Source organism: Cryptomeria japonica, chromosome 8 (assembly GCF_030272615.1).
Source record: "Cryptomeria japonica chromosome 8, Sugi_1.0, whole genome shotgun sequence".
NCBI classification, from domain to species: domain Eukaryota; kingdom Viridiplantae; phylum Streptophyta; class Pinopsida; order Cupressales; family Cupressaceae; genus Cryptomeria; species Cryptomeria japonica.
Genome location: NC_081412.1, coordinates 719,957,383 through 719,979,181, shown reverse-complemented (window position 1 = coordinate 719,979,181; position 21,799 = coordinate 719,957,383). Strand labels below are relative to the sequence as shown.

Sequence of the window (21,799 nt, the reverse complement as noted above, 5' to 3'; positions counted from 1 at the left end):
ATTGTGTTATAGCTTTCATAACAGCATAGAAAATATATTTTACTGTTATTTCATGTTTAAGACAACTATTTTATCATTCCAAAAAGTTGTCGCAAGTGTGGTGAAGTTTCAATGAAACAATGTTGTTTTGGTTGTGCCTTTTGGTGCCATTTGCTCTTAGTTTGAATAAGATTATTGCATAAGTTATTGCAGATGTTATTTGCTGTATGAAACCATTTTATGACAGTAAATAATCAGTTATTCATTGGTGCAAATCTGTAACATCAACTATTTAACAGTTTGTGCGAAGTTATTTGCATTCCATGTGTGTTTGTTCAGTTGGTTTTTTGACAATGTTTGAAGCAATTTTAAGAATTTTTCAAAGATATAGTTTAAGGGTTTCAAATCATTTTCAGGTCTGATATAAATTGTTTACTAGGGTAATTACAGTGGTATCAGAGCAAAGATCTTGCCAGCCTGCAAGGTTTTGAGTTGCTGATCATGAGGAGTTTCTTCAAATCTTTGTTCAAGAGTTGGGACAATGAAATTTTAGTATCCAAAATCTCCAATTAGTAAGATGAATATTTGATGACATGTATAGTTTCTAAGGCAGCCCTCACAATTTATGAATATGCAGAATTGGCAGGGAAAGAAATACCTCAAGAAGGAAAAGTTATCCAAATTTTCAAGGAGTTCCAAGATGAATCTGAAGATTTCAGATTTGAAGTACCTTTTGATGGAGTCAGAGAGTAACAAATAAAAAGAATTAGAAGGTAAAGATTCTATAATCATTCAAGATGCATCATTAATTTCCATTGATTTTGTAGGCCAGGAAAATATGGTTGAAGTAAAGGAAGAAGAAAAAAAGATGATGGAATCTAAAACAATAATGGTTACACTTGAAATGAATATACAAGAGAGGGCCAATACAGATGTCATGAAAGAAGATGTTGAATTTGAGAGGAAAGAAAAAGAACTAAGGCATCCCAACATCACCCAGGAAGTATTTCAGGTATGTAAAGATATTCCACAAGGAAACCATATTGATGATCATGTTTTCATGAAGGAGGATTTAGAAGAATATTTCCCTATTAATGAATTTGAACTTGAGAATGTTGTTGCAAATTGTTTAAAAGTATGATAATCATCAATAGGAAGTATAAAGTGGGAGGGAAATCTTTAATCTCTCCTTCAAAATACCTCATGAATGATGTTGTGGGATCAGGGTATCTTAGACATAACCAACATGCAGGTTGAAATGATTGACTTTCAGATGGTAGAAAATAATGAGGATGTCTCAAAAATATCTCTCATGGAAAAAGTGGATAACCATGTTGATTGCAACCCCATAGTAGTGTGACGGAAGCATATGGGGGTGTCTCCACAATTTTCAGAGCCACAAAAGAGAATAAGTTCTTGGTTGGCAGCCCAAGGTATGAAAAATATGACCACATTTTAGTTTGGCTATTTTCTACTATGAAACTACAAGATTCTTTTCATCATGAAAAGCATGCTAAAGGATGTAATAGAGTAAGGGATACCACTAGTAATATAGGGAATTTAGATTCTCTATTGCAAATTCAAGGTTGTTCTTGCACATGGTATTTAGGTGATATTATGAGGATCAAAATGAATAGAGGCTTTACTGTTGCTTTTGAATTCTCCATTTCTTTCATTTGTATTGCAAGAAATTTTATATGGGTTATCATGCATTCTAACCATGTTGTGGAGGGTCAATGTTTACAACTCAAAGATAGTTCTTTTGAGCTAAGCCTCGCAATTGAAGACAAGATTCTAGATGGTTGCCAAATGAAGATAATCATATTAAGATTCTTATGGTGGGAAGGAGGTACGCAAAATAAATTTCATTTTGATACTCGAGATTTTAAGTCTAAGGATGATTTGATTTATGGAGCATCAATCTATACTCATATTTACTACCCTTGGACATATGGAGGAGAAATATGCAGCAACTTAATCTCAAAAAGGAACTTTGAATATATGGCTCTTCCTCATGTCTTAATAGAACACTTCACTTCTTTTCAATAACTCATGCATAAAGATTTGAGTTACAATGGATTTTGGGAAGGCCTTTTGCAAAATTTGATTACAGTTCAATTTTATGGGAGTGTTAGGGGTCAATAACACATGTTAGTTTGTAGTTGGTTTGGGTGTTTATGTTTTGTTATGTTTGAGTCGCCGAGAGGTTCCCATGGGGTAATTGGTAGTTAGTGACGGTTGACCATTTGGCCAACCATCGAGTCTATATATGATATGGATGGAACCTCGACAAGGAGGGATTGTACTGGCATATTTGGAGAATTCAATAAAGATATCATTCTTTTGTTATAGTCGTTTTGTTATTGTTACTCATGCTTTGATATATATGAATGTTTTGTTACATGAATTGTTGGTACGTGTGGGATATCTCTGTTTTATCCGCGAGTTTACCAACCTCACATTAAGGACTAAACATTTTGGCGTCGTTGCCTGAACGAACCTGGAGATAACTATGGCTGCAGGCGGAAGGAATTAATGGGTCGGCCATTCAACCAGCAATTAACTGTCATAGACAATGACACACACGAAGAAAGTACCGCGGAAGAGGCACGAGAGGATCAGTTGATGACAGACTTGGTAGAGTTGTGGGACGTGTCGGTCACGCAGTACGTGCAGAGGGAGGCTCGGGAGAGAGTCATCTTTGAAGGCACGGTACGTGGTGAACTCACCGTCAGCACTCCTGTCTTTGACCTGCTCGGAAGTATTCCAAGGTTACTCGCCAGAAATCTGATTGCACTCCAAGACCGAAGGGAGGAAATTGCACAGGAACTCTGTCGGCAACAAGTACTCCAAAGGTACAAAGAGCGGAACCGTAGGGAGAAAGAGGAAAGGGAGACAAGCCGATGCCGTACCCTTGGCACTTAATGCCCCTACGGCCAAACAAAGACAAACGTACCACTACCACCAAAGGAGTAGACGAGGGAACTGTACGGAGATCTCTCTGTATAAAAGAACAGGCCGAGCGGAGACGATGGCTAAGGGAAGTTGTTGACTCGAAGAGCCTTGAGGAACATAGCAGAAGTCGGAGTGTGAGTCGGAGTTGTAGTCGGGAGAGACAAAGGCCGTGTACGTGGAAGGAGTTGGCAGAGGTCGCCAGGAACCTGCCACTTCCAAACGTAGCGGAGGAAGATCTCGCTGACCAGGCCCCACACTCGACGTCGAGTGAAGAAGACTCCAGAGTCGAGTCGCAGAGCAATCCGTCAGAGTATTCTGAACAAGGAGAGGAGGTGGTACGGGACCTGCACCAAGAGATCGCCAATATTTTTGAAACAACATCATCCGGCATCAGGAATATGTCCTTGTCAGAGGGAACCAAAATAGGAGGGTCAGATCCAGAAACCCCGGGAAGGAGGGACTATAGGAGCGAGGGTGACCAAAGCCCTGCGGACAAGGGTCCAACCAGGTCAAGAGCGTACGGTACCTTCCAGACACATAATACCTTCCGAGCATATAGTAACTTCCAAGCGCTACATAAAACCCTCCAAACAAAAACAATGGCACACACTCCAGAGAAACAGAAGCTTCCCAAATTTATGGGCGACGGGTCGGAGGATCCCGTACGACATTGTAAGACATGTCTGACCATTTGGGAGGCAAATGGCCAGGATGACCAGGATTACTGGTTGAAGGCATTTCCAGCCACCCTGCGAGGAATAGCAATTGATTGGTATACGGACCTAGATGCCCAGTATAAAACGTCATGGAACAATCTAAAGAAGGCTTTCCAAGAGGAGTTCAAACTCCTACGGGATGACAATGAAATAATGGTGGAAATTTACAATACCAAGCAAGGAAAAAGTGAAAGTGTGCGGGCCTATAACAAAAGGCTGAGGGAACTGCTCAACAAAATGGAGAACCAGACAGCTGATGGCTTGAAGAAGAGATGGTTTGTTGAAGGACTGGTACCGTCCCTCAGACGGAAGATGAAGGTGGTCCCTCTGCCCTCGTATGACGAAGCATACAACCGCGCGATGGATATTGAGAGTGAAAATAAGACATCCCAAGGGAAGCGTCAGGTGAGCGATGGTGATAGTACGGATGAAGACAGCGATGGGGAGTCCAAAACCGTGCAAGCACTCCGAAGGGATATGATGAGGATGATGAAAGAACTACAAGTTGACAAAGAAAGTGGCAAGGAAGGAAAGGAACTATAGTGCACCAACTATAAGACAGAATGGCACATTAAGGGGAGTTGCCCTCGAAAAGCCTTCTGTGACATCTGCCAAGTAATGGGACATTCCATTAAGGAATGCCCGTACAACTTGAAAGCACGGAGCACGCAAGTGCTCTACACCCAACCCGACCAAGTCACACCGCCAGCGACACCTTTGAAGCCGGCAGCAAACTCTGACGCCTCTCTTGGAGGGTACTGAAACAACCGGTAGGGTAACAACAGGCCCAATAATAACACATCGAGGAGTAGAATTCAATATGACGCAAAGGGACGACCCATGATCCAATGCCGAAAATGCAACGAATGGGGTCACTTTGCGTGGGAATGTCAAAATGGAGATGACGCAGGAAGGAAGTTGTGCAAATGGTGCGGTCCGAGGAATCATGAGGACACAGAGTGTCCAAAGCAAAAAGGGGTGAATATGCGAGAGGTAGAAGAACCGGAGGAAGGCATACTAGCAATCACAAGATTGCAAAACAAGAAAGCCATGCATCTTGACTCTCGCACGGAGAAGGAAAGACTCCAAGAAGCCATGGCAGATATTGAGCGGGCGATGGCAGAAGAACGGAGGGCCTCGCACCCGACTGCCAATACCCCACTCCAGTCAGGACCAAAAAAAACTATCATTAAGCAAATGTTACAGACCACTATACCCGTAAGGGTATCCGACCTTCTACAAACCATGCCAGAGTTGAGGATGGCCCTGACAAATGCAGTCGGTGACGTCACCGTCGACCAGGAATACCGGACGATGACAAAACCACCCAGTGCGGCTCCGATGAAGAAACCTGGTACGGATGCCATAGACCCTATGCTGCTCACGGTAAGCATTGGATAGAAACCTGTCGCGGTGGAGATGGACATAATGGGACAGAAGCTCACAAACACCTTTGTGGATGGCGGGTCTGGAGTCAACATGCTACCCGAAGAAACTTGGAGAGGTCTTGGCAAGCCTACTCTCTGGCCACCAACATTCCACCTCGTCGGTGCGGATCAGCACGACATCAAACCCCTCGGGACTCTCATGGCACAAAAGGTGGTGATCGGGACACAACAATTCCTTCTAGACTTCGTAGTCATTCCACTGGAGAGAAAAGCGTACGACGCCCTCCTGGGAAGGGGATGGCTGATCATGGCTAGAGCCAATCATAACTGGAAGAAGAATACACTCTCAATCGAGAGTGAAGGTCATAAGTATGTGATTGACCTGAGGAATCAGTCTGTCAGTGAAGAGCTTGCGTCGTCTGACTTCGACTCGGAGGACTCAAATAGATGAGAGTGGGGTTCCGAAGGAGACAAAGGAGGGAGGGAACCCAATGAAGGAGTGCTGGAATTGGACGGATGCTCTGAAGATGGAACTAGTTCGCAGGCCGGACTCTTCCATTGGCACATGGAGGACTACGAGGTCTTCCACTCGGAGTGCCACATGCTGCAAATATGCGAGATTAGGGAATCAAGTGGCGGTATAGAAGAGCAGTCATTTCCCCCGAAGTACGGTAGGTACCAAGAGGGAATGGCACGGGTGGATGACACACTAGCCCACCAGTTTGAACAAGACAAACCCATCAAGTACGAGGAAAGGGATGTGAAAAAAGTCAATCTAGGCAAGGACGAGGACCCGTAGGTGATACTCGTAGGGGATGACTGGAACCCCGTACTAAAGGCGACGGCCTTCAAGATATTCCTGGAATACAAGGACGTCTTTGCCTGGACCTACAAGGACTTGAAGGGGGTACCACCGAAATTGTGCGTACATCGCATATCCCTCGTACCAAGAGCCCAACCCGTACGAAGGAGACCGTACAGTATGAACAAGAACTACGCAGCCAAGGTGAATGAGGAAATCAATAAAATGTTGGAAGTTGGGATCATATTCAAAGTGGAAACAAGTGACTGGGTTTCCCCAACAGTCATTTCTCTCAAGAAGGAAGCTAATCAGATAAGGATATGCGTAGACTTCAGGTACCTAAACGCAGTAACGATCAAAGATCCATTCCCAATCCCATTCACTAACAGCATTCTGGAAGTAGCTGGGCATGAGATATACACATTTTTGGATGGGTTCTCGAGATACAATCAGATAAGTATTGCGGAAGAAGATAAGCTAAAGACCACATTCATGGTGGAGGAGGGGGTGTACACCTACAATCGCATGCCCTTCGGGCTATGTAATGCACCGGCAACCTTCCAGAGAATAATTTTACACATTTTTGACAAAATGTCCGTAGGAAACTTCAAGGCATTCTTGGATGACTAGTCGATTTTTAGTGACTAGGACACCCATCTAAAGGTACTTGGAGAATGTATGGAGAGGTGTCGGAAAGCTAGGCTAGCTCTTAACCCAAGGACGTGCAAGTTTATGGTACCGCAAGGAAAGCTCCTTGGCCACATTGTTTGTAAAGAAGGTCTGAAGACAGACCCAGATAAGATAGGAGTGATCGTCACCATGGAGAATCCGACAAATGTGACAAGGGTGAAGTCATTCTTAGGCCACGTTGGCTACTACCGGAGAATTATCAAAGGCTTTGCACAAGTCTCCTGGCCCCTAGACAAGCTGACAAGGAAGGGAGAGTCGTTCGTATGGGGTACGGAATAGGAAGGAGCCTTCAAGGAATTAAAAGATTGGCTGGTGAGTGCACCAATACTGGTGTACCCGGATTGGAATAAGGAGTTTCACGTACACGTCGATGCCTCCAACTTCGCGATTGGTGCTACCCTTGCACAAGTAGGGACGCAAGGACTGGATCACTTTGTTTTTTTCGCCAACCGACTTTTGTCAAGGGCTGAACGAAACTACAACACAACGGAGAGGGAGGCACTCAAGATGGTGTACGCGGTACAAAATTTTCGCCACTACCTGTTGGTTACTCCGTTCATGTTTTACGTGGACCATTAGGCACTAATGTACTTGATAAATAAACCAATTATCCAAGGTCGGGTAAGTAGATGGCTACTACTCCTACAAGAATTCACCTTCACCATTATTGTGCGGCCGAGTAAGTCCCATGTGATAGCCAACCAACTATCAAGGATCAGGTCAGGGGAATCGGCCGAAGGAGCGAACGAGGACTTCCCAAATGCACACTTGTTCCAGATTGTAGTACTACCATCGTGAAACGAGAAGATCGGCCAGTACCTCTCTACTTCCACATTCCCAAAGGAGATGCCCCCGAGGGAACAACGGAAGTTGGCACTGAAGAGTAAGACTTTCCAGTTGATCAATGGCCTGTTATATAAAATGGGCCCCGATCAAATCCTGAGAAGATGTGTTATGGAGGAAGAAATCCCCAGTGTTTTGAAGGAAGCACATGACAGGTTAGTGTTGACGTGTCTGAAATAGCTGAACTTGCGACCTCATACGGCCAACGCAGAATAGAATAAACTTACTGAGTATCCTATCCTCTCTTGAGATAAGGAAATCCCTAGTGCTATTTTCTACGTTTGATCAAACGAGACAACCTCAAGGTTTAGTTTGTCAAGTCTTGCCTGCGGGATTGCTCAGTGGTTTGATGTGTTTTTGCTGGAAACACAAGGGGACTTACAATTTGCAACAAGCTGGTCTGTTGTGATTCTCGAATTACGTAATAAAGAGCAAAAGGAAAGGGTTAGGAGATCTAAAACTAACAACACGGGTATGCGGGTAGATGGATTCAACATAACCAATTCCTACTTGGCCAGAATAGCTCACAACCTTGCAGGAACGATGCAATCTTCAAAGGGACTTGGAAGATTTTCAGACTGGAGACGCACGGCTAAGCACCAATTCTGGTGCAACTCAGACGGACACCTGCAATTGAACTAAGCACAATCGAAGGCTCGGGTTAACCACACAAAAGGATACACAATCAGTATATCCTCAATGGTATGAGCCTGAATCTATCAAATACCTGCACACCCAAAATAGAAAGATCTATCTAAAATGCTGAAAGAAACCATGCAAACAGGATGAAAACAAGACAATAAACACCAAATCAATGTTTATATATTGATTTCAGCTGCCTATTACAACAATTTCTACAGCATCTCTATGCTACTGCTTAAAGTCTAACCTATTCTAACTCTAAAATCTAACTCTCTCAACAGAGTCTAACTATCCAACAATCTCTAACTATCTAACCCTTTACAAAAGAAAGGCCTCTGCCTTTTATAGTTTTTACAATTTTGAATCAGAGGCCAGGATGGACTGCATCCAAGGGTCTTGATCTGCCTTCCAGAAACTAGCAGCCTTAACCCATGCCCATTAAATTCTCACTCATCCATTCAACCACAATTTCAACTACCTGCCACTATTTGGCTTCAATTTGAGTCTATCCGGTAGTTGGACATAACTGTCCACAACTGACTTGTTTCCCCTTTCTTTCAAAATATCTGAGTGGGACCTACAAGCAATTTTACAATAAACAATTTCAGCTTTTTAGAAATTGAATTCCTGGAATTAAATCCAGCTATGTGCTTTTTCTCGAGAAGGCATAAACTTGCAGCATTCATAGTGTTCTTTGGTCTTTGGTCCCGGTGGTGGACTTCATCTTTGTTCAGCGGCACGGTTCCCAATGTTTGGTTGCTCTCGCGCTCCTACAACACGTTCCCACATCTTTTTCTTTTTTAGTCTTCAACGCCTGGCCTTGATTGCGATCCTTCTTCGATTTGCGTTTCAGGTCTTTCTCCTGGTTCTTTAATGGCGTCCTGCGACCTGCGAACAATCAATTTCATTTCAATAAATCAATTTGAAAAATTAATTAATTTAATTTAACAAATATTAAAATTTAACGCCTGGAGGGTCATTTGAAAATTTCCCAAGTTTTAACGCTTTTACTCGTTCCGCAAATTTAGTTGTTTCTGGCAATTTCGGGCAAGAGGGGCGTTCGAAAAGTTTTTAAAACTAACATTTTCACTTAAAGGTCCAAATTCGGCCCTTTGGGCACTTTTGCCAACTTTCACTTTTTAACATTTTGGCTAAAAGGTCCGAATTTGGCCATTTGGGGCATTTTTACCAACTTTTCACTTTTCATATTTTCACTTAAAGGTCCAAATTCGGCCCTTTGGGCACTTTTGCCAACTTTTCAGTGAATTTCGGACCTTTTGGCACTTTTGCCAACTTTTCAGCGAATTTCAAACCATTTAGAGTTTGTCAACTTAAGTGAATTTCGGACCATTTGGCACTTTTGCCAACTTTTTGCAAATTTCGGACCTTTTGGCACTTTTGCCAACTTTATCTCCTTTGTATCCCTTGGCAAAAATCAGCATTTCAACGTCATTGCAGGTCTTAACTCTTTCTTCACATTTAGGCGATTTTGCGAGAATTGGGGAGTTTTAAGTTCGCAATATGGCCCTAGAGGCCGAATTTGGTTTTAGCGGCACTTGACCCGTCATATCCCCTTCCTCTTCCACAAGGACAGAAAGGCACAAACTGGGGGGTCCCTGTCCAAGACGGGGATGGGTGTGCGATTCGCACAACAGTTAGTAGGTGGACACATGGGGCCAGATGCAACTGTGAGGAAAGTACTTTTGGCCAGTCTGTGGTGGCCAACTCTACACACTGACGCCCGAGAGTGGGTGGTCGGGTGTGTCACTTGCCAACATGCAAGAAAACCACTCGAGCGGGACTTCATGCCCCTCTTTCCCTCGCAACCACAAGAGCTATTCGAACGGTGGGGTTTGGACTTTGTAGGACCCTTGAAGCCAAGTAGCATGCACAGGTGCAAATATATTGTAGTGTCTACCGAATACCTCACTAAGTGGGCAGAAGCCAGAGCCTTACCAGATAACACAGCTCTAAGTACGGCATGGTTCTTGTATGAACAAATCGTCACTAGGTACGGGATACCCCTTCAAATCACCAGTGACAGGGGAGTGCACTTTGTCAACCAAGTAATCCGTACCATGACCGTAGAGTTCAAAATCTTCCACAATCTCTCTAGTCCGTACTACCCTCGAGCTAACGGGCAAGCAGAAGCAACCAACAAGGTATTGGTATCAGTAATTTATAAGTCGTGTGGGGTGGTATCAGTAACTCTATATTCAATTTGTATTTACAATCCAAATATTAATGCCAAAAGCAATGGTGATGACATTTTGATGCTTATTGCATATGTTGACAATCTTGTTATCATTAAAAAGTGGGGGCCCAGTCTCTTCAAGACTTCAACAAGTGAAATCAGATTCGTGTGCGGATTTTGACATGACTGATTTAGGCCAACTACAATATTGCCTAGATGTTGACTTTTAGCAACATGACCATCTCATTTTCATAGTTCAACTGAAATATGCCAAGAATCTATTCAAAGGCTTGGGATAATAGATTCCACTCCCTCTTCTACACATATGCCGGCCAATTTGAAGTTGTCAACCAATAACAATTCATTCCTAATCCATGGACTTCTTTGCAAACAACTGGTGAGCCACCTGATATATCTTACGTCTACTCAACTAGATCTCTACTTTAATGTTTGTCAAATATTTTTCTTGTCTTTGTGAAATGTAAAAGGTACTCTTGACTTTGGCACACTCTAATAGGGGACAACAGATTTTAGATTGACAAGATATAAAAAGTATGATCCAAAACATTGGTTCTACACAGTTTTACCTAAAGCATCATAATATATTCTTATGGACTGTGGAAACATCATGATTCTAATGATAACCTTCATGGATGGAAATTTGTCTCAAAGTGAAGCTTCTTGAGAACTTGAGGATAGAAGTTTCAAACAATATTGCAGATTTAGCATCCCTAAAAAGATGTCAAGATCCTCAAGTTCTTTCACCCAACCCCCTCTTTTTATAGACCTAATTATGCAATATACCACTCTATCTGTTCCTCTTCCTAATGATGGAAAAAGGAGTGTGATCTAACACATTGACTAAAAAAATCCTACATAGTTTTACCAAAAGCACCATAATCTATTCTTATCGACTATGGAAAATATAACAATTCTAAAATATATATAGACTTTGATTGGGAGGGATCAGTGATTAATCAACTGTCTACTACTTGGTACATCTTTTCCTTGGGTTTAAAAGTTGTTTTGTGGCAGAATAAGTTTTAGCACATTGTGGCTTTATTTTCCACTAGAGCAGAGTTCAAAGCAACTGTCAATACCAGTTGTACAGCAATTTAGCTACATCAAATTTAGGCTCTTTCAACTCCCTTGACATACACCTACTCCACTTCTCTGTGATAATCAAGATGTAGTTAAGTTTGGCAAAGAATCCAGTTTATCATTCTTGCACCCAACAAATTGAGATTTATCATCACTACATTTGGCAACAAATTGATTTCGAAGACATTTCTCTGCATCATTGCACATCTCAAGAGCAATCTGCTGATCTAATGACTAAACCTCTTGGTCCTATTTTCTTTGTCAAATTTCAAGACATACTTGGGGTTGTTTCTGGTCTATCATTATGGGGGGGTAATAAATAATAATTGTGTACGCTTACATAAACATGCTAATAAAACATTCCTATTATAAATTTTTAGTTATTTGTAGCTCCCATAGTATAATAATTAAATAATCTGGCCCCCACACATTATGCAATGCCTCATTCTTTTTCATTCTCATTTCTTCATTCACAAACCATAACAACACCATGATCATTCAGTGTGGTGATCCACGAGACATTTGCTTGAGTTCTTAGGAAAGATGACTCGACTATCAGCAAACCTCTCATAGATCACCTCACTTAATGATCAATGTCACTTGATGTGCATTGCACCTCAGTAAGAATTCAGCTCACCTCTTTACACACTTTCATATCTCACTACAAGACCTCAAGTTAAGAAGTTAGTACAAATACATTACTCTCTACCATGGGAAAACATACACATTAAGAGTATTATCCCATTTTGAAAGACTCCCAGAACTTTGTTAAACATAGCATGCAAACATTGATAAGGATGATAATCTTTGATCTAAAATACCATGTTTTGAGTGTTGGTGTTGGAAATAAGCCACACCTGGACCGACGATGGACTGGTCCAAGAGGAGCCAGTAGCTCAGTGGTAGAGCACTCCAGTAGCGTATGGAAGGTCCCAGCTTCGAGTCCTAGCTGGTCCATGTCTCAACATGGTATCAGAGCCAGGTCCAAGCTAGGAGCCCCAAGCACACGAGAGGTGTGGCTTAAGGGGGGGTGTCGGTGTTAAAAAAAGTAAGCCATACCCGGACCGACGATGGACTGGTCCAAGAGGGGCCAGTAGCTCAGTGGTAGAGCACTCCAGCAGCGTATGGAAGGTCCTAGGTTCGAGTCCTAGCTGGTCCATGTCTCAACATTGAGTAGGTGACACCAAGGAAACTACAAGGGAACTATGAGCCAACAAAGAACTTGTTCTACACAAGAGAACATTATATTTGTATGCCTTGTGAATATTAGGAATTTTGAGCTACATGTTAAAGACAAATATACTAGAGGAGAAATCATACATGAAACAACCTCAGCTAAATATCGTGTAATTCTTTAGGAGCTTCACATGTAAAACACGAGCCTTGAAACATCTATCAGGCAATCAGTCAAATGAATTCACATATAATGAAGAGAAAAGTGCATACCCTAGTAAAAGTGATCCAGAAAATAGTACATAAACTGCATGAAGGAAGCTATTGACATATGGAAAAACATGAACGTTAATGAAATCTAATTATGTGCTCAATAGCAACGAACAATATAATCAAGCATACATTACAGGTCAAAGGTTAACCTACTTGTTTAAGTACAAGTGTGGCTGAAGAGTTTTCTCATCTCTACTAAACCCTGCATGGCCAAAGAACAATTGCATGAATAGGTTTTGAAAAATGTATGATAAAAACTGGTGAAAAGTCCAATGTAAAATTTAACATATAGTAAAATCAAGCTTCTTATAGACAGCTTAGAAATGGAAAAATCCGTATTTGGACCTAGCCTCAATTTTGACATATGGGATAAACTTTATCACAAGGACAAAAAAAATTATGACCATAAAGATGAAATATTGTATGTTATTTACCACAACTTGCATACATTACAAATATAATAAATATATCATTGATTCTCTAGCCAGAAGCCATGCCATATATACGGAAAATTAAAATGCCCAATGAAGTATGATATTGATGCATGAATTACAGAGCTTGTGAAATGTGAAGGAGTGAAGACAAAAATCTTGATCACCGGATCCAAAATTTTAACATATACAAATAGTTTTGATATAGGACATAGCCTTTACACAGACATTGCATGTGTCTCTACACCACCTATAAATGGACCTAATTTCAAATAATGGAAAAGACTTCTTCACGTACCAACATGATATGTTTTTGTTGCAGGCAAAACGGATGTAGCATACTCTGCCAATACAAGACCAGCCCTCAAAATTGGTACAATCTGCCATCAACCAAGCAAGCTCTTTTAACAAAATGCATCTTTAAACTAGAAGAAGATATAATTCAGTGTAAGTTCTCTGAAAACATCCATGTTTCTTTAGAGTAAAATTTCAGTCTTTTTTGCTGGTATTAGGATACTAAATAATGTTTAATCATGTAAAACTTGACATTATCTACTCTACGGAAGTTTTACAAAAACTATATTAGAGATGACCTGTGCACTGCTTTGGAAGAATCCAATAATAAGTTCCATCCCCTGGTTCTGGTTTCCAATTCCATATAAAAGATCACTTATTTATTATCTGATTCACCTTTGCGCATAGTTCTGGCTATTACATAAATGATAAATATTCTCTTATGCACAGCTGACGAAGACTAGAGCCTTTGTTTCCCTTCAATCCAGTTAACAGTACTTTTTAACAGGTTAACATTACTTCCACAGGAATGTTAATTATTTAAAAAAAACTGTATATAATTATATGAATATACAGATTTGTCTAGAATTAACTTCTTTGGTTTATCATCTTAAATGCTTCCTAGTTTTGGTTCCAGATAATATTGTTGGTTGTTGGAGTTCATTTCAGCACTACTGATTAGCTACTGTAACATGCTGGGCTTTTGAGTCCCATTGACCTACTCTGGTAATCAAATTTTAATAAAATTTCTTTCATTCTTGAACCTAAAGTGAATGTTCCTTTTGCCCCTTCATTACTGGCTTCATTCTGTAAAGTGCTTGCTTCATTTTGTTAATTGATGGTCCATCAGCCATCTTATATCAAGATTTTCCCTATATTTTAGTTATTTGTCTACTTCTCTCAAAAAAACTTGTGCCGACTCTGAGTTACAAATGCGCATTCATCTTCCCAGGTAGCAAAGTAAAGTGAATTTTATTGGAAATCTGTATCTTGCAACACTGCTCGATTCTTAAAACACCATACATAAACTGTAAAAGCTTGTAGCTTCCAGTTCTCATATTTTAAATCTATGCCTAAAACAAATGTTTTTTGGGTCCAAATAAAACAAATGTTTTTTGGGTCCAAAGCAAACTTGGGCTAGGTAAACCAACAGAATGAATAAGGATTGTTGAATCCCCAAGTTGCATGGGTGTAGATTCAATTACATATATGGTGTGTGATACACAAGAAATTTTTATAAGACCTTGGATATGATATGGCTGAAAAGTCACAAACATAGAAAACCTCAGATCCACTACAGGTGAAAGACCATGTTCATGTGTGTGCAAAAAAACACTCAAAAAACATAAAAAATTCAAAATAACATTCAAGAATTTTGAATTATCTGAAAAGAGTGAATATCCAATGTTATTAGGAAATATATATATATATATATATATATATAGAGAGAGAGAGAGAGAGAGAGAGAGAGAGAATTTTCACAGCCAGTAAACAACTTTAAAATCATTCAAAATAACTCCAAATTTCCAAAATGACAGAAAGCTCAAAGCAGCAAACACCCTCCATATATAATTTTAAATACAAGTGGTTTATGAAATAAAAGAAGCATCATGTGATCCATAGGGAATCAAACTTGGCTAAAATTTATGTCTTCTAAGACTTCGAAAAATTGAAGAATTAAGAAACTCTCAGGCTCAACTTCAAAAAGAACCATGGCAGGATTGGTCCACAAACGTAACTACCATGCCAAGAATGAGTCGCCATTGTAGAGAGGAAAGTCAACCACATTATAACTTATCTTATCACTTGAAGAAAAGTTGGCATTAGGAAGATGGATGACATTAGAATAGCAGTTGGCAACAGAGGATGTTCAGTGCCAAACACTGAATAAAGCTTGGGATAAGCAGAGAATTGGGTCTCGTGTTGATGATTCCAACACATTATAAACACATAAAGTAGCAAGCGGAGACACCAAGCATGGAACACTTGGGGATGTTTGCAAGAATTCAGTTCTTGTCAGTTCCCGGAATTCAATCCTTACTTTAACTTCTCATCTTAAGTTGTGGTCAGACAGCCATCATCTCTTCAAAGCATTGATATATAGAGTATATACTTGCACATATGGGGTCACAAAAAGTTTTGTTATAATCTCTCTTCTTTTGGGGAATATTTTGGACAAGAAAATTCTCCTTTATGAAACACTGAAAAAGGATATCATTATTTACAGTCTGATTTTGTAGAACCATTCAGAGCATTGCACTCTTCTGCCAAGGCTAGATTGACAAGTTTTACCATGTGCATGGTGTTCATCAGATGCTAAGAAAATCTATAGTATGCAATTTGTATAGCTTCAAAATGAATGAATCTATGAGATCAATCTGCATCCTCCAAGTCATATTAAAATATATCATACCCAGGACATATGGGTGCACATTTCAGCCCCAAATTTTAAATTGATGTAACATTAGAAGATTTTGGCATTTTAATAGCGTATTAATCGAACTAGATGGCACCACAGAAGCATGATACCATATTTCTTTCACTTTGACCAAATGCCAATCAAGTTTCTCCACGAAGAACACTTGAGGAACCTTCTTATCTTTCAAATGACTAAAGATATCTTTAAAACATTGCAAGAAAAATAAACCATAAGAGCAGCTTAAATTTCTGCAAAATCTTATACATATTAAACAAAAATCTACATAAGCAATGAAAAAATTAAAATAAATGCAGGTGATAATTCTTATTGACCAGTTTCTGACCGTCACAGGCTCTCTTGGATCAACGAATTCAACAGAGGCAACTCCAAGTGGTGATTGGATTTCTCCACTGACAGTAGGCTGCATGACAAAAACGATGTATCACAGACTTAAAATACAAATATATAATATACAATTGTAGCCATCCATATAATTCTGAGAAAGAATGAATTTACAAGCAAAAAACCCAGAATCATCTTCCAAACTAGGCAGTTCACAAGACCAAATGCCATGAAATAGAATGAGTTGAATTGGAATTCCTATGTTGCTAGATCAATGATTCAGAATTACTCAAAATACATACCAAAACATCAGGTAAGTAAGTACATGGCCAACTGAAAAGTTCAGAAGAATGAACAAATCTCTGGCTCAATTGCTTTGTTAGCTTTGAATCTGGGACCCTTTTTGCCCTAGTATTTTACTATTGTAACATACATTCCAGACCCATTGACCTATTCTTGGTCATTCATGGACATCAATAAATAAATAAATTTCTAGTTTTCTGAGAAGTGCAGATGCAATGACAATTTAGTATGGTCCTCTTATAGTTAAAACCTAGAGGAAAGCAAGTTATAGCTAATATAGAAAGATAAAAAAATAGGTTTTTTCAAATTGGCAGCAAACCTTGATGAAAACTGATGCTAAATGGAGATGAGTATGTTGGATATGTGTTTGGTTTGTTTTGCATATTCTTCACCCTGCCATACCTAATGATGCTCAGGGCTATTCCCCAGCTAGGGAATATGGAAGGTTGATTTTTGCTCCCATTACAAGTGGTTTTTCCACCCAAATTTTATATAATTGTGAATAGTTTTCTGTAGGGACATGCCTATAAATAATTGCACATGGATTAGAATTAAGCACAAGTGAGAAATATATTTTGTAATGTGAATGGTCGTGTTCAATGTTAATATAGTAAGTGCTGTTTTTGCTGACGTTTTTCCCAAGATCAATAAATGTGTTATGTTTTGAGTGTTTCATTATTTTCACTCTATTGCATTTAAGATTCTATTAGGATTGCTTCTCTTGCATAGATTATCAGTATTATTCTCTTCAGAGTAAGCCGAAAACTAGTCTTGTTCTCCTGCTAGCACCTTAATATAACAAAAAAATGTCCTAGCACAAGTCAACAACAAATAACTGATCATTCCACAGGCCATAACTGGCATTCACTTAATATTACTCATTTATGTACCCAAATCTAGTATCCACATCCTATGCTACATTGTAAGATCAGTTTTTAGATTAACTGCATGATTATTTTGTTTCAAATTGACCAGTGCCAGCAAAACCACTTCCATCTGTTGAAGAAGGTTGAAAAACTTGTACTTTTCAGCCATGTAAAGTGCAAACCATGAATGCAAAAAAGAAAACTTGGCATATAGAGATAAAGAATGGGACCAATTCCCAAACTCATTTTATCTTCTACCATTCAACATGATAAATTTTGCACAGTACAATGAAGATGCAAAACTTTACACTTTAACATGCTCGCTAAAATCAAACAATACAACAAACCATCTTTGACAGAATGAGAAAATTATGACTACATGCATTCGCCACTGTCTGTGAGGAGTGTATACAGAGCCATGTCAAAGTAGAGACATTAAGAATATAACTAAAGAAAAAAAGTTTTATTTTATTCATATTTACAATGCTTAAAGGATGTTTACAACACATTTATGCTTGAAATTGCCATGTAAAGACAACTCTTCCTAGTGACACCTCAGATTGCTCAATTATTATTCTGAATGAAGGACCTTTAATATTTCTTTGGAACTGACTTGTACCCTACAACCGAGTTTCCAACATATGCCTTTCCAATACAGGTATTTCCCAATTAACATAACAATATTTTTCTTCTTTCGTTCAGAGGTACACTTTAGCACTTCATAAAAGATCTATTTTATACATGACACTTCAGGGTATGTTACAATATCATTAAGTGATCCATTATAAATTATGCAAAGAGTAGTAGGAAACATGTCTTCTTAAGCACACACAATGCCAACTCCCATACAACATAACCATTAATATTCAATATCATAAAGGTATCTTCCATATGAAACAGAATGTAATAGTTGTACAACAACCTTATTTCTTATTTTACAATGAGCCTGAGCTAATAATATTTATCAAAAGATGCTGATGTGTTTGGGAAGAAAACCTGATTAGGATTTGCAATTCCACGTAACAAATAATGAAATAAAAACTACAGAGATCATTCACTGTTTGCAAATTAATGAAAACTGTATTAACCTTCGGCACATTTGGATTCTTACACAAGAATGCTTATCAAACGATCCATATGATTTTTAAAAAATCAACCAACTCACCAACCAATCCCTTGATGCCTCATAAATAAGAAGTCTTCCAAGCTCTGCCATAGCATTTTCTGAGTATACACATAATAAGCATCCAAATTATTATTATAGTTGATGAACATTAAGTTTGTAGCAAAAAAACATTCCTAGGGTAGAAACAAAACATTGGTAAAATGAAAATACAAGGATGAAAGAACTTTGAAGCAGTCAACAAGAATAGTCACAAGCAATAATCTGTTGTTGGTACATCACACTGTTGATGGTGATTTAAACTACCCTAACCACAAGGTATAAAAGTTATCAAATAGATATGTCAACATTATAGGTATGGAGAATGTGAGAATAGCACACATATGAACCTACTAAAATATGATGCTAAAAGATGATAAATTGCACTCTATCCAAAAAACAAAATGCCAAGTTTGTTGTGTAGACGTATAAATCTGACCGCCTAATTAAATAAATATTTAATGTTTATTTAATCCATTAAATCAATTCCTCTATTAAATGAATTATATTTAATTAATTCCCCCCACATTCCTCTATTTGATTAAATAAATTATTCAATTTATTTTATTTTATTCACCTAGCCACATTCTAGCCTTTAATTAAATAAATCGCCTTTATTTAATAAAATCACCCCTTCCCATTTAATTAAATTCACATTTAATTAAAAACCCTATCCAATTCAAATAAATCAAATTTATTTAAATATCTCTCTAAATGCAAGTTGTCATCCACCTTTTTGAAATAAATCACTTTATTTCAAAATTAAATCCAAAATTGTCTCCCACTTGCATTCTCCTAACAAATCCATGACAAATCATCTTCTAGATTCTTCTAAATCATCCTAATTAGCCTAATCCCCCTTTTAAACATTTGCACATTCCTTAAGAGAAGTCACTTCTCAAAAATCCCCAAAGTCTTCAAAATGCATTAAAGGCCTTGTGTCTCCAACAAGTTAACCCTTAAAGTCTTCCTAACCATTAATAGTTAACTCAACCTCAACCCTTGGGTAGAGACTTTCTCTCTAACTTAACCCTTATCTAACCCATAGGTCTCTTCAAGCACTCATTGCTTTGACCCTAGTTAACTTATTAACCCTTGCAAAAGAGTTTATCCTTTGGGTAAAAGCTTTATCCCTAAACTTACCTCCTAAGGTAACCCTCATGTCTTCTCAAACATTTAATGCCTCTTACATCTCCTCTCAAGCCTCCTCATGGTGACACTTGTCAACATGGGATTGGGTTGAAAGTCTCACAAGGATTAAAGATCATTCAATCCCAACCTTTGTTAAGATTACTCAATCTTAACCATTCATTTCCCCATTTCTTCTATAAATAGACTTCATTTCCTTCATTTTCAATATCCAAGTTTCATGCATCCAGATTATAGTCTACTTTCATCAAGCATTTGCCTCTCTTTGATAATTAGCATTTTAATCATTTAGGAGCATATTAACATAGCATTTTAATCATGAATCAAGTTAGTATAGCTTGTTAGTTTCTTTATCATATCATTATCTTCATCATAGCATAATATCATATCTTAGCGAGCTTTGTTAATCCATGTAGATCTAAAATGCATTGCATATAGATCATTTTCATCCCATATCACTCGTTCTTGGAGTTGTCATTCTAAAGGTCAGTTGCTCAATGATCTGAGAGCAACCATTGACTGAAAGAATCCTTGGAGATAGAGAACAATAGAACGGTTTGGAAAGATTGTTATTTGAACTTGTTGGTTGTTTTTAAAAAAAGTTAATATACAAGTCAGTATATGCATGTAGGATCATACGGTATTCATAATTTTTTTATGTTCTCTATTTTTGGAAGGTTATATTGCAAAATGAGCTTCATGGTCAAAAGATTCTATCATGACAAGCAAATATGTATTTGGTCTAATACATAACAGCAGAAGAATTCTACAATTATAATTATAAAGAGACTAAAAATATTTATATTTGTGTATGTTGATCCACAAGACAACAATTGGACAAGAGAGTTGATCCAAAAGACAACAATTGGATATAATATCACCTTAACTTCAAAAGAAGGATGAGAGAGATAACAAACAAACAAAATATTTCTTTACGTTGAAAATCCATTCAAGAATCTGGGATTCAAAGTGGTTTTCCCAAGAAGAGAAAAGTTGATCTTATGATTAAGTTCAAAGAAGTAAAGCCCATTGACAGATTGAGTGATGGAATCATGGGTCATTAATGATATACACTGCAAATGCAAAGTACAAAACTTTAAAGTGAATAAATTTATTTGTTAAATTATTAATGGGGAATTAAGATGTTTTCAAAGATTGATAAAAGCAACAAAACTCACTGGGATATATCAATGGATAAGATATATATAAAAATAATCACAAAGACAGATACAGAAAATCTCTCATGGCATCATAATATGGTATCTATTGTATGTCACAATATTACTTTCTAACCATATTTGGTAAAATAATTTTTAACATTTCTGAACAACACTTATCTTTGACCCAAGAAAAAGAGCAGCAAAGCCTTTGAGAAGATATAAAAAATCTTCAAAAGTCAAAAATGCATGTTCAAAATGCCAATGCGAAAATACTTAGGACTACATGCAAGGAAAATTAATTTTATGATGGAATCAATAAATATTACTTACTGAAAATCGGACATGGGCTCAGCTCATTTCGAAGAACAGATACCCAATGCTTGATTAGGGGATGAGGGGGAACAAATACCTGTACATAGAATTTGTGGCAATCAAACATAAGTCAGGATAAAAATGTAGTTGAGTAAGGATGAGTGACAAAACCGTAACTGATGAGATATTAAATTGCACTGCGATAAAAGGCCCTAAAATAGAGTACCAGCATCCTATCCTCTGTAAGATTTTTGCTTGCTGTGGTTACTGAACACTTGACACTGAACCTAGATTCCTTTGTCTCTTTAATCAGCAAGGTCGAACTTGAAAACTGAAAACATTCAGTAAATAAAAGTTCATTAAAGCAAAATATTGGAATCGACCCAAGGGACAAATACAAAAGAGACCTAACTTATCCCTGTTTCTTAATTGCTATGCAATGAACAGGATTTCCAAAAGAAACAGATCACAGTAAAAGTTCAATAAGCCCCACAAATCATTTTGCAGGCAATCCTTGCACATAGAATTATAGAATCGCAAACAATATCTAGACAGTTCTTTCTTGAAAAATTCAAACTCTAGAAATGAACACTAAGTTTCAAACT

General features: G+C 38.3%; 1 protein-coding gene across 5 annotated transcripts in view; it reads right to left on the bottom strand.

Annotated features, from left to right (window-relative positions):
* LOC131074223 (uracil phosphoribosyltransferase) overlaps nucleotides 1-21,799 on the bottom strand; it is a 56,786-nt gene that overhangs the window by 10,947 nt on the left and 24,040 nt on the right. For 2 of the 5 annotated variants that reach the window (XR_009113036.2, XM_058010795.2), the window contains exons 2-8: nucleotides 21,421-21,525; nucleotides 21,213-21,291; nucleotides 18,577-18,635; nucleotides 16,244-16,321; nucleotides 13,486-13,567; nucleotides 12,910-12,958; nucleotides 12,757-12,804 (exon numbers count right to left, since the gene is read on the bottom strand). Coding sequence is in view for 3 of the 5 variants with exons in the window: in XM_058010795.2 (XP_057866778.1) it covers nucleotides 12,757-12,804; nucleotides 12,910-12,958; nucleotides 13,486-13,567; nucleotides 16,244-16,321; nucleotides 18,577-18,635; nucleotides 21,213-21,291; nucleotides 21,421-21,525 (500 nt within the window). In the remaining 2 variants the exon portion in view is untranslated. The remainder of the gene's footprint in view (nucleotides 1-12,756; nucleotides 12,805-12,909; nucleotides 12,959-13,485; nucleotides 13,568-16,243; nucleotides 16,322-18,576; nucleotides 18,636-21,212; nucleotides 21,292-21,420; nucleotides 21,526-21,799) is intronic. The other 3 variants (XR_009113037.2, XM_058010796.2, XM_058010797.2) reach the window with 2 other exon arrangements.